General features: G+C 39.7%; 1 protein-coding gene and 1 pseudogene across 2 annotated transcripts in view; both read right to left on the reverse strand.

The window, feature by feature from the left end:
* jak1 (Janus kinase 1) overlaps nucleotides 1–12647 on the reverse strand; it is a 54434-nt gene extending 41787 nt beyond the window's left edge. The window contains exons 1-2 of one of the 2 annotated variants that reach the window (XM_053635699.1): nucleotides 12423–12647; nucleotides 788–993 (exon numbers count right to left, since the gene is read on the reverse strand). In XM_053635699.1, coding sequence (XP_053491674.1) covers nucleotides 788–986 — 199 coding nt within the window. In that variant the 5' untranslated portion in view covers nucleotides 987–993; nucleotides 12423–12647. Of the gene's footprint in view, nucleotides 1–787; nucleotides 1034–12422 lie in introns of both variants that reach the window. The other variant, XM_053635700.1, reaches the window with a different exon arrangement.
* LOC128615143 (uncharacterized) lies at nucleotides 4891–9183 on the reverse strand (annotated as a pseudogene).
* Nucleotides 12648–12942: the final 295 nt, after the last annotated feature.

Raw genomic sequence — 12942 nt, forward strand, 5'->3', positions numbered from 1 at the left:
AAAAGTTTAGAAACACTCATTCTTTATTTTATTTTTTCCCCCACATTTTATAATAATAATAATAATAAAGTCATCAAAACTCTGGAGTAACACAAATGGAACTATGGGAAATATGCCGTGATAAAAAATCCAAAATAAACCAAAATACTTTAGTATTTTAGCACCTTCAAAGTAGACTGCTTTTTGTCTAGAATTTCCAGAAATGTATTCTTGGCGTTTTCTCAACACATTTCTTGAGGAATTTCCCTGAGATGCTCTTTAAACAGTATTAAAGGAGTTCACACCGACGCTGGACTCTTATTGGCAGCTTTTCGGAATATTTCGCTTCGAGTCGTCTGTTTAAAAAAAGATTTTTTTGTAAATAAAATGTTAGTTTTCTAATAAAAGTAATGAATATGTTGGCACAATTATATTTTTGTCTATGACACCGATTTCAAACATTTAATCATACACCTTCACATCAAAAGGTTTTTAAGATCATGAGAAACATTTCACTCGAGTGTCTCCAAACATTTGACCGGTAGTGTATGTCATTTATGGTAATAATTTTCATCTATATTGCTTAGCTGCTATTACACTACATGCAGTAAACAATTTACTGCCTAACATGAAGTATTTAAGTGTCGCGATGGGTCGGAGTCTTGGTCGGCACACTAAAAACTTTTTTTTGTTTTTTTTAGACAAACCGCTGAATGTTTTCTCTGAGCACCTGACGACTAAGTTACGGATTCGTTGGCATCTGGTATGGACCGGATACACACCGCTGTATGCATGTGTGTGTACTTACGACATCTCTTGGCGGCCTCTATGCACAGGTCCTCGGCAGTATGGCAGTCTTTAAAGTACTCGAGTTGGTGGGTGTCCGGCAGGTAGAAGTGAATCTCGAGGCCTTTCATGATGGCAGGGACGGCCAACTCCACCTTCTTCTGTTTCTTCATCTTCCCACACAGCTGCCTGCCCAGCTCCATGACTACTAACTTTGGCATTCAGACACTGCAGCAGATCGAGAGACAGAGAGAAAGAGATAGAAAGACTGAGACAAGCACAGTAGAGATGCGGTCAGTCACTTACGAACCCTGATGGCTAGTAGCTAAAACTATAGTTATTTAATTGAATAATCTTCTTAGCATGTACATTCCTCTTCTTATTCTTCTTCCAATCACTAGGTGACTGGAAGCACCTTCTTCAAATAGATCAAGGCTGTGCAATTAACAGATTTTTTTTTTGCTCCCTCAACTAATAGCCATAATTGACTGTGATGATGGCAAGCCTGCTGAAGTTCATGAACAGGCTAACATTAACCTCTTGTTTTTATTGATATTGGTGCATTAATTTATAAGCTCCCAAATCATATTTTTAACTGTCTGGTTGGTTAACTGGCTGCATACCGTGGATGTATTGTTTTCAGCTTTTGTTTCAGAGCCTCTTTTAATAGACTATAAGAATACTGAAGGTATAATGTGAAAGAGGGCGGTTTGATTTGAAAAGAATGAATCATGAAATGGAATAAAAGACGGTTTAGTTCTTAAACTGTCTGAATACTTGGGATTTAATCAAGAGTAAAATAAGCATGATTATTAGCAGGGTTTTTTTTTTGGTTGTTGCAGTTATCAGACAGCCTGTCATAGACTTTTCCACAGAGTGAATTACAGTCATGTAAAAAAAATAATAAGTACGCCCCATGGAAATTGTTGGGTTTTGTTTTTTTGTGTTTTTTTTTTTTTTTTTTACATATTTGATATTTTAACATTTGATCATCTTTGAAACAGTGCCTATTAATAAAGTTGATATACTTGAACATAACCACCAGGAAAATGATCTTTTTCCATCATTAATTCAACAGAAATGTCAATAGATGTGATGTTCTTCTGTGGAAAAAGTAAGTACACTCTTGGCCTCAGAAGCTAGTATTACTCCATAACCCTCCATTTCTTCTTTTTGAGCCACTCCTTAGTGGATTTGCTGGTGCGCTTAGGATCATAATCCTGTTGAAAGGTCCACTTTCAGTTCTTCCAGACAGATGGTCTCGCATTATCTTCAAGCACTCGTTGATATGATGCAGAATTCATAGTTGAATCAATGAATGTAAGCTGTCCAGTCCCTGAGGCAGCAAAGCAACCCCAAACCATAACATTTCCACCACCGTGCTTCACAGTTGGTGTGAGGTGCTTCTCCTGAAAAGCTGTCTTTGGTCTGCACCAAATATGTCTGCTGTTACTGTTTCCAAACAACTCTATGTTTGATTCGTCTGTCCAGAGCACATTATTCCAAAAGTCCTGGCCTATATGCTCATTGGCAAACTGTAGTCTTGCAAAGGCTTTTTCCTTGTACACCTGCCATGCAGGTCAAATTCGTGCAATCTCTCTCTGATTGTAGAAGCATGCACTTTGACACCAACAGTTGCGACACTTACTAGCAGATCCTGTGATGAAATTTTGGGGTTCTTGGAGACTTCATTTTGCATCAGACGATCTGCTCTTGGGCTGAATTTACTGGGACGGCCAGTCCTGGACAAATTGGCAGTCATTTGAAATCTGCGCATATTTGTAGATGATTTTCCTTACAGTGGAATGACGTATTTCAAATAATTTCGAGATCTTTTTAAATCCCTTGCCAGACTTATAGGCATCCACAGTCTTTTTTCTGAAGGCCTTACAGAACTCTTTAGATCTTGGCATGATGACACCACACACTTCAATAGCAAAGGGAACACCAGACACTAGATATGAGAGGGCTATAAATAAGACCGGTTCCACCCGCACTCCCTCAGCAGCTTCTAATCACTGGCACAACCATGAACACCTGATCTAAATTTTATGGATTTGAAGGTGTGATAAAGGTAGGGGTGTACTTACTTTTTCCATGTGACTTATCTGATTTTGTTGCTAATTTCAATCGTGAAAATTACTACAAAATGTCAGTTTTGTGAACCATTTGATTCAAACAACAGCCATTTCCTCTGATGGGATGAGCGCTAGAGTTAAATCCAAGTTCTTTAACAGTAAACTGATACAACAAGCTGGAGTATAGTCTTGTCAATACACTTTATCATCAGTTTGTTTGTTTTGTTTTTAATGCAATTAAAGTTTAATCATAATAAATAAGTAATATGTCAAAACACCTTAGACATATTATTAAGTAATAACTCAAAGATTGCTATACAAATAGAATCACAGCCACTTCAAAGCAAAAACTGCATATGGTAACGTATGAAAATAGCTAACAAGCAACCAGGATAACAGAAAAATAAGGTGACATGCAGAAACAAATCAAACCGGAGAAGATGGTGTGGAAATCTGACATGAACAGATTCTGTTCTGAGATTCTGAGTGAGGGATTCCAATCTTGTGTGACTGTCTCTGTAAGCATCATATAAAAAGTTCACCTGTCTTAGAGGTGACCGAGGGAAGGTATTGTGTGTGTGTGTGTGTGTGTGTGTGTGTGTGTGTGTGTGCGTGTGTGTGTGCGCGCTCATCTCTCCGGCTGTAATACTGCAATAAAGCTCGAGTTATCTGGCACAGATCAGGTCTTCAGAATACTGATATACTACATTTTTCCACAATGGATAGCAACTAAAACTCCATATGTTTGGAGAAAACTTGGTTTGTGAACTTTATGTATGCTTAAAGCCATAAACGTATTGCAACACTGACATCTGTAAAGGCTGGAAAAGGAGTACTCAAAAAAATAAAAATAATAATAATAATAATAATAATATGTTTAAAAAGACAATGAATTATGCAGGTTATATAACAGCACAGCCTGGCCCTCCTATTCTCAGGCCTTCACATTCACACAAACAACCAGATGATGCTCTTTTATCAGATTATAACCATTATCATGGTTAGCATGGGAATAAATGTGGCATGAAGTGTGAATTTTGTCACGCCTTTCTTCTTAGGTGGGTTTAGGTGTGATGCAATGCAACTGCAGAAGTTATCTCGTTATTTACTCACTGACTAAATTTACATAGACAGCAATAATCCAATATTAACCCAATTAAGACGATACTCTGATTAAGAAACTACCTACTGTAAACAGCTATTTTTAATTAATCCTTAATCTGATTAAAGTCATACTCGAAGTAAACACAAATCGAATTAAGACATGTGGAGTATTCCTGTTTTAGTCGCATTTTCGACATGTATTACAGACATGTACACACTTTAATCACTCTATTAACGTCGTGTGGGAGTTTTCACCGCAGGACACGTTGTCACAGGACACGTACACACACGGCAGTGCTCAACTACATTACGGCAAACAAGAGAGCACGGCTGTGTCCCAAACCGCGTACTTACCTACTATAGGCCTGTAGTAGATGAAATACATGTATCTCAGCTACTACATAGACGGTAAGTACGCGGTTTGGGACGCAGCCCACGGCTTCAAGCAGTCGTCTATTTGCACGTACAGCATGACAAATAATTAACCGCACTTGAAGCGTTCGTAAAAATTTTAAATAAAAACACCCAAAACTGTATACGGTACCATAACGAAGACGAACTGTATGTTGATACGTGAAACGTCGGACGGCATGGCGCGGTGACGTAATGACGTGTGCTGTTAATCGATCTATGTTCTATAACATGTAAAACGGGAACATGAAAGGAGTATTCTAAAAGCAACTCATGTAAACACCTTAATCACAATATTGTCTTACTCACAGTAAGGTCAATAATTAGAGTACTGCTGTCCATGTAAACATACTGAGTGACTTTGGACCCAGAGAACTGTATTTATTTTGCACTTATCAGATTATTTTGTGCATGTAAATGTAGTCCTAGTGCTCATGAAAATCATGCAAGGTGACTTTGAATTAGAAGCACAACACATGGTATTGTATTGTGTTGTGTAATTATAAACACAACATCGCATTTGTCCATAACCCTCAGCCATAATACGATCCGCAGACAAATAACAACACTGTTTCCGTAACTGCAGATTTAAACAAATTGTGTACTCTAACAGTGATGCTATTCATGTGCTATAAACAAGCCGAGTCTATATACGAGCTGACCTTCCGTGTGAGCGGTGCTGAGTTTCATGGATTTATTATGATGAATTTCCCTGTTCCTTTTTAAAAAAAAAAAAAAAAGAAATTCTGTGAGTCTCGGTTTTAACTTCCTTCTCAGTGCTACTTTCGCAGACGACGCCTGGCACTTTGAAAAGCAGAAGTCTTTCTTGCGTTCTTGCTTTCAAGCTATGACTCAAGCAGCCTAGAACAGAGGATCGCAAAAGTTTTTTGCAGCCTGGAACCCATTTAAGATTAAAGTGAAAAATAAAATCATCACTGGATGGCCCAAGCTAGATGAATTGCTGACACTCACTCAACATAAGTCAAACTAGTAATTAAAAACTTGCTTAAATTATATTTAGTATAAGCAATGAATTCATGTTTTGATGAGAAAATTAATATTTTTATGTAAACCACACCAATCAGCTGTAATTGTTATTATTATTACCATAAGATACATGGTAAGATGTGCTGGGACACATCCTCAGTGATGTTCCTGAGGTCATCGGATGTTTTGGGTCTTTCAACGTCATACATCCTCGCTCAGGCGACCCAGCCAGGGTTGATCAGACCCCAGCTTGTGTCCCACCCAGTAGTACTGGCCCATGGATCACTCCTCCTAATCCAAAGCCCTCTCTGCAGTCTCCAAGCAGCAGTTGATTGCTCTCCTCCTTGCAGCCCCAGTGATGCCGAGTAGAGTGTAAACTTTACACAGTGAACGGCCAGCAAAGCCTGTACACCCCACTTCAATGAGGTCAGAACATGCCTTCCAGCCTCTAATCCGGCACTGCTCCACCAGCTCCTGGTACTTGGACCGTTTCTGTTCATTTGCCTCTTCCATACGGTCGTCCCAGGGAATTGTCAGCTCCATCAAGAGCAACTGTTTTAAAGAAGCTGATGAAAGCACCATGTCTGGCCTCAATGAGGTTGCCATAAAGTGGTCTGGGAACTAAAGCTGCCTCCCCAAGTCAACTCTCAGCTCCCAGTCCGATGCGAGGGTGAGCAGACCGGCAGCTGATCCAGCCCGTGACTGAGGCTTCTCGCCAGCCCTGACGAAAGCGAGGTTTCTCTGGCCGCATACCTGCTTGTTGTTTGCCACCGCACTAGAGATGGCTTCTGCAACTGTCTTTAGCACCTGGTCACGGCGCCAGAGGTATCTGATTTCCCCCAAAGCTTTTGGGCAGCCGCTGAGGATGTGCTTGAGTGAACTTCTTCCGGGGCACAGAAGACATGCTGGAGAATCACTCTTGCCCCAGACGTGGAGATTTGCAGGGCTAGGTAAGACATCATAAACAGCTAGGACCATGAACTTGATCCGCTGAGGATCTGTCTGCCAGATATCAGTCCAGCAGATCTTTCTTTCCAGTGCACACTCCCACCTTGTCCAAGACCCCTTCTGCTGCATGCCCACCATCCTTCCGGTCCGTTCCTCCTCAACACCTGCCTGTACCTCATCCAGAACTAGCTGGCATCTGTCCTTACCACGAGCCTTGTCCAAACGAGGTTGCGGGATGGCTCCCAATCCTGCCCGTCCCGTTGCCACCACACCCACCAGTGCCCGGTGTCTCAACCGAGACTCTCCAGGCCCTCCAGGGCTCTCCACTTCCTGCCTGTGCTCACTATGATGCCTGATGTTGCCACTCTAGAGTCCCTAGACTCTCGATAAAGCAGTGCCTCAATAGTATGGGAAACCCTGAGCTCTTCATTCAGGCTGCTGATAGGGAGCTGAAGTTTACTGCTAGCTGCTGATCTTCCTCTCCATGGTCTCTACTGTCGACAAGGTTACCTCGTACACCAACAACGGCCACAGGACTTGAGGCAAGATACCATACTGGTAAATCCAAGCCTTACATTTTCCAGGTAGGCCACTGTGGAGAGCCAAGTCTCAAGCTCCTTGGTGGTTTCTGTTGGAATTTCTGTGAGTCTCGGTTTTAACTTCCTTCTCAGTGCTACTTTTGCAGACAACGCCTGTCACTTAGAAAAGAAGAAGTCTTTCTTACTTTCACTTTTCAGTGAAGCTACAATTCAAGCAGCCTTGAAAAGAGGATCACAAAAGTTTTTTGCAGCCTGGAACCCATTTAAGATTAAAGAAAAAAAATCATCACTGGATGGCCCAAGCTACGTGAACTGCTGACACTCACTCAACATAATTCAAACTAGTAACTAGAAACTTGTTTAAATTAAATTTGAATGAATTCATGTTTTGATGAGAAATTTTATATTTTTTCACTCAAATACACAGATCAGCCGTAACATTAAAACCACCTGCCTAATACTGTGTAGGTCTCCCCTGATCCACCAAAACAGCTCTGACCTAGGCATGTCACAATAACCACCAATAAACTATATTATTGCCATTTTAACACCATTTTATGCCACTGATATAATTATACTTTTCGTTAAATATTTCCAAAATTTAAATTATATTCAAATTCTAGACATCATGGGGAAAATACGAAGCCTAGTAAACAGCAGATTTTTAAATCAACAGACCACAAGGGGGCGCAACGAATAAATACAACCCAAACACAACAGAACAAAGCTGGCGGTTAACAAAGTGCACTTATTTTTTAAACTGAAGCACATAAAATGATAATAGCAAAAATAATTTAACCTAGGCTCTCAGGCCAGTTCCAGTGTTCATTTTCACAGTATTTTTATCTTCAGTCGAAAATATCCTTTACATTCAGTCAATATTTCGTCATGTCGTATTTATTCATTTTAGTCAATTTTACTCGGACTAAAATGGCAGTGAAGTTCAGTCAACGGCATTTTTCTTGACGAGCAAATGCAAGAACGAAACCAAATATTCACACATTTTATAAATTAACTTAAACGTATCAATAAAAACATGTGAAAACTGCCCTTGTTGTGAAACCCTGATCTCCTGAAATAACATTGAGTAAACTATTGTAATACAATATTGTGAATTCTTTATGCTTTGGTTCTTCATCGTCCATGTTTTAGTGCGTCGTTACAGAAAGAACGTATTCACACCTTACTAAGTTCGTATTCACTTGTGCATTCGTGTGTTGTTTTTTTTGTTGCAGAAACGAGTTGTAATATTAGGTTTATGTTGTGTATATGTCTGATTAATCTCATCCGTGTATAGGACGTGTTCAGGTGAGTTAATTAACCTGCTAGTAAAGCGTTTCAGTTTAACGCTGTTCATTCATCGTTCAGCTTCACATCATGCAGCTTAAACAGCTCCAACCTCCAATCTGGCACCAAGACGTTAGCAGCAGATCCTTCAAGTCCTGTAAGTTGCGGCATGGGGCCTCCATGAATCAGACTTGTTTGTCCAGCACGTCCCAGAGATGCTTGATCGGACTGAGATCTGGGGAATCTGAAGACCTTGACAACAAAGTTAACATCTTGAACTCTTTGTCATGTTCCGCAAATTATACCTGAACACTTTTTGTGGTATGGCAGGGCTCATTATCCTGCTGAAAGAGCCCACTGCCATTAGGGAATACAGTGCCACGGTCTGCGACAATGTTTAGGTAGGTGGTACGTGTAAAAGTAACATCCACAGGAACAGCAGGACTCAAGGTTTCCCAGCAGAACATTGCCCAGAGCATCACACTTCCTCCGCCGGCTTGCCTTCTTCCCATAGTGCATCCTGGTGCCATCTCTTCCCCAGGTAAGAGACGCACACGCACCCGGCCGTCCACGTGATGTAAAAGAAAACGTGCTTCATCAAACCAGGCCCCCTTCTTCCATTGATCCATGGTCCAGTTCTGATCAGCTTGGGCGCCCGGACAAGTTTAGACCATTTAAGGTGAAAGTAAAAGTTAAATATATTTATTATATCGCTCCAGTCCGCTGGCTAATTGAACGCAAGTAAACAGGCATGTTTTAGTTCACACTCTGGAGCATTAGGACACGTGGCAGTGTTTGCCAAGACTGCAGTGTTTACTTTGTGCTCAGGTACAAACATGAGCCTCGTTTACCATTTATCCACATGTCCGGTGCTTCATTATTTATTATTTATAACACAAAAAAACATTAGCGTGCAGGCTAGTCACGCCATCAGGGCAGCTGCTGAGACGGTAGGACCGTGGGTAAAGCTTTGATCAGAAGGTTGTGAGTTCAAATCCCATCATCGACAAGTTGTTACGCTCTTCAGCAAGGCCCTTAATCCCTGCTTCAGTTGTATCTGGCATCATTTGCAAGTCACTTTGGATAAAAGCATCAGCTGAATGAGTCAAATGTAAAAAAAACGTGAATTACAAATCAACAATATAATCATCCCCATTACCTCTTACTGTCGTTTTCCTTCAACACCTCAGTGATGTTTTATCATTTAAGCATCAATCTTTTTTTGTTGTTTTTTTTTATGACAAAACTGCTGCTTAAACACATACAGTACATGTTTTAAAGTACTTTGTATTTATATTTAAACAGGATGTGGTCCTACAAAAGCACCCTTTCATATGATTTGTATTGCATCAACAGTTTTCTTTGATTAAATCGTTGAAACGAATTCAATCTTGAGCTTTTCTTATCCGTATAGAATTGGCCGTTTATTGACGCTATCGAAACTGAACTTTCCTCTCCCAGAAAACATTTTTAACAGAGTCAAGCTGACATTACTTAATAGTTATTGATGTTTGGATCAAAACCCATTTCATTCAAGTAACCAATCCAACAGCCAACTATAGGAGCTGAATAATAAATATATAATAATAATAATAATAATAATAATAATAATCCAACAGGCTAATAACTATAGGAGCTGAATAATAAATATATACTACTACTACTAATAATAATAATAATAATAATAATCATGGGTTGTGATTTCCATGACTGTAATAAACTTCCAAACATATAAACACAGGACACAGATTTTAAGCGTGTGAATTTATCCCTACTGAGCAAGCCGGTGGCGACGGTGGTGAGGAACAACTCCCTAAGATGAAGAACTGATCATCTTTGTTTCCACTGACAAATAAAGAAAGATGCAAAAGAAAAGTTTGTTGGTGGAACCTGCGGCTGCTTGCAAGGCAGACATGTCACCATTGTTCTCATTTCCTGTAGGCGTCGACACACAGAGCACTGCGAAAGCGTACAGCCTGCCATCGTCCTTTCACTGCTCTACACCCGAAGATGCTTCTACAGGTTGACGGAGGTTATCTGTATGATTCACAGGACGGGACTTAAATGTCACCGTGTCAGCAGGGTCTTAATAAATAATTATGCAAGTGCTCTGATGAAACAGCTTCAAACTGTGATGCTTTTTTTCATTCTTTTCTTTTTTTCTCACAGGTTGAAAACTGGATGCAATTTATCGTCACTACAAGGACTAAGTCTGACTTCATCTGGCTTAACATCATACCACGGAGGTTTACAAGCTCATTCTCAAAAGGAAATGCTAACACACACACACACACAATATGAATGCACTGTGCCAATACATTTTAATCTGCGGAAAATAATTCTTGATGATAGCTAGTTGTTGAAAATGAGTACATCTTTGCCGTTGGATATGATTTGACGGTGATGTAGTAATAAACTAGCGTTGCAGTGCACGCTTATGCAAGTTTCTGAACCATCATCATCAATTCAAATGACTGGGAGAAAGTAAAAGCTTTCAACAGTCGCCATGTTAACAATCTGAAATGACTAAGCTCTTGGGAGCTTTCCAGCTGTACACTTGATCTCCTTTAGCCTTATTCCTGAAACCACTTTCTGTTTTGGAAAGACAGAAACACACGACTCAATCAAGTTAACTCAAACACACACCAGGAACGGAGAGGGTGGGAAAAAACTCCCAACAGCACTGCATCTCAAACTTAAATAGCTGTGCCAAGTGACCAAACAGTCCTGTGTTATAAAGCAGATCATCTGGGAATAATTTTCTGCACAATCCGAGATTAAAAAAAAAATATATGGTTTGAGTTAGTCATGAAAAAAAACCAGCCAGGGAAAGAAGAAGTGACTGACAGTTAATGACCGCTCCAGAGCTTGTATTCGGAAACTACAATTTAACCGAAGCTGACCTTTAAAATGTTCGACATTTTAACATGTCAACAACCTACACTTAACCTAAACAAAATACATTTTAACCCGTTTCATCAATGTCACTAGTGTTATAGTGCTAAAAACAAAACAAAAAAACTGTTTACATATAGATTTCTCTCTATACAGAGAAAGAAGCCACAGAAACTGTTCATATTCACTTCTTGTACATACACCAAGTCTTAAAGCCGGTCTGTAGGGTTAATTTAATCAAATATCTGATTAATCATGTCTTTAGATTCCTCATACATATTCAGTTTTAAAAACTATCTAAAAACAACCCTATCTACGTAAGATTTTTCTCTTCAGAAGCCACAGAAACACTGTTCATATTCACTTCACGCATATACACCAAGTCTTAAAGCCGGTCTGTAGGGTTAATTTAATCAAATATCTGATTAATCATGTCTTTAGATTGCTTATACATATAACAACACTGTAATAATAAAGAGATGGTTTATCATATACACTACACCTGATTTTGCTGAAAGGCTGCACCTTCATTAAAGTTTCTTAAAGCTTTAATATTTTAATATTAAAGACAGGACACTTCATTTCTTTCTTTTTTTGGTTATTTATATTGGCTCATTAGTGCCTACAATGTCAAGAGACTCGGGAAAAATGTTTTAATTTCGATTTAATCAGGAGAAAAACAATAATGTGCGTTCACTTCTCTGTTCATTGCAATAACTACTCAGTAAACTCGGACTGCTTTTGCTGAATGGTACAAAATGGGGTCAAATGCTTTTGGTGACGTATAAAGGATGGAGGTTTTATTATGATTAAAACTATTTATATAAACTTTCTTACCAAACACACACGCACGCACACACACACACACACGCACACAAAAGCAAGACTGGTTGCGGAACAGTAAAATAAATAAATAAATAAATAAAACCAGCCCCTGCTTGGTTAACTTTGTGCTCACACATAATGTAACGCACCACTAGTACAAGCAAATAAAACCACAAACAACCTGCTTAGTTAAACAGTTACGTGTTTACTAGCAATGGTGTTCGTTAACTAACTAACTAATGAACTCGTTTGAACTCGTTCTCCAAAGAGAAAATGCGCACACCTGTCTACAACACACACACACGGAAGCCGAAACCAGTACGATGAGCTAAATATTAGTCATTTATCAAAAGCTAGCTGTTAGCTAGCGAGCTTTTAACGTCACCGACAAAGTCAGAATGAACACCTGACAGCTTAAATAGCGCACAAAACAAGCGAAATGTTCCAAACAAAACCGCCAGCTGAGATAAACAAGCCCAGAGATGGTCCGACTTACGATCAAATGCCCTGATAGGAAAGTTAGCGCTGGAGCTAGCGACTCGGCTAAATCCGCAAAACAGCGCGAGCGAAATATCTTACTTACCAGGCAAGATAAAGTTACTTCCGCTCGTTTTCGATCATCACCAAACACAGATAAAACAAAAAAAATTAATAATAAAACACCTCTCCGTGTTCGGGTTTGATGAAGTGTGTATTAATCTCGCGTGAAGAATTGATATTTTCCGGCGAAAGGCTTTAGTTTCATTACAGACATAATGTACGGTCAGTCTTCCTAGCTGAACGAGCCTTTCCTATCAAGCGACTTGAGATTCCCGAAAGTAGGGGTTTACCACGAAACGTGTTGACAGCGCGCATTGGCTCAACGCTCTGTCAATCAATTGTTAGACCAATCGTGGGACTGTAAGGGCGGGTGTACAGCTGCGTCACGGAGCCGCAATATATTCAGGCTCACTTAAGGCACCTTCATAAGAGTTATTTGTGGGCTCTGTGTGTGTGTGTGTGTGTGTGAGAGAGAGAGAGAGAGACCATAATATTCTTTATGAACGTTATTCTTTTTCACCCAGTTTTTAAACAAAACCGAAATTATATCATTCGTAATATTT

Source organism: Ictalurus furcatus, chromosome 11, assembly GCF_023375685.1.
Source record: "Ictalurus furcatus strain D&B chromosome 11, Billie_1.0, whole genome shotgun sequence".
NCBI classification, from domain to species: domain Eukaryota; kingdom Metazoa; phylum Chordata; class Actinopteri; order Siluriformes; family Ictaluridae; genus Ictalurus; species Ictalurus furcatus.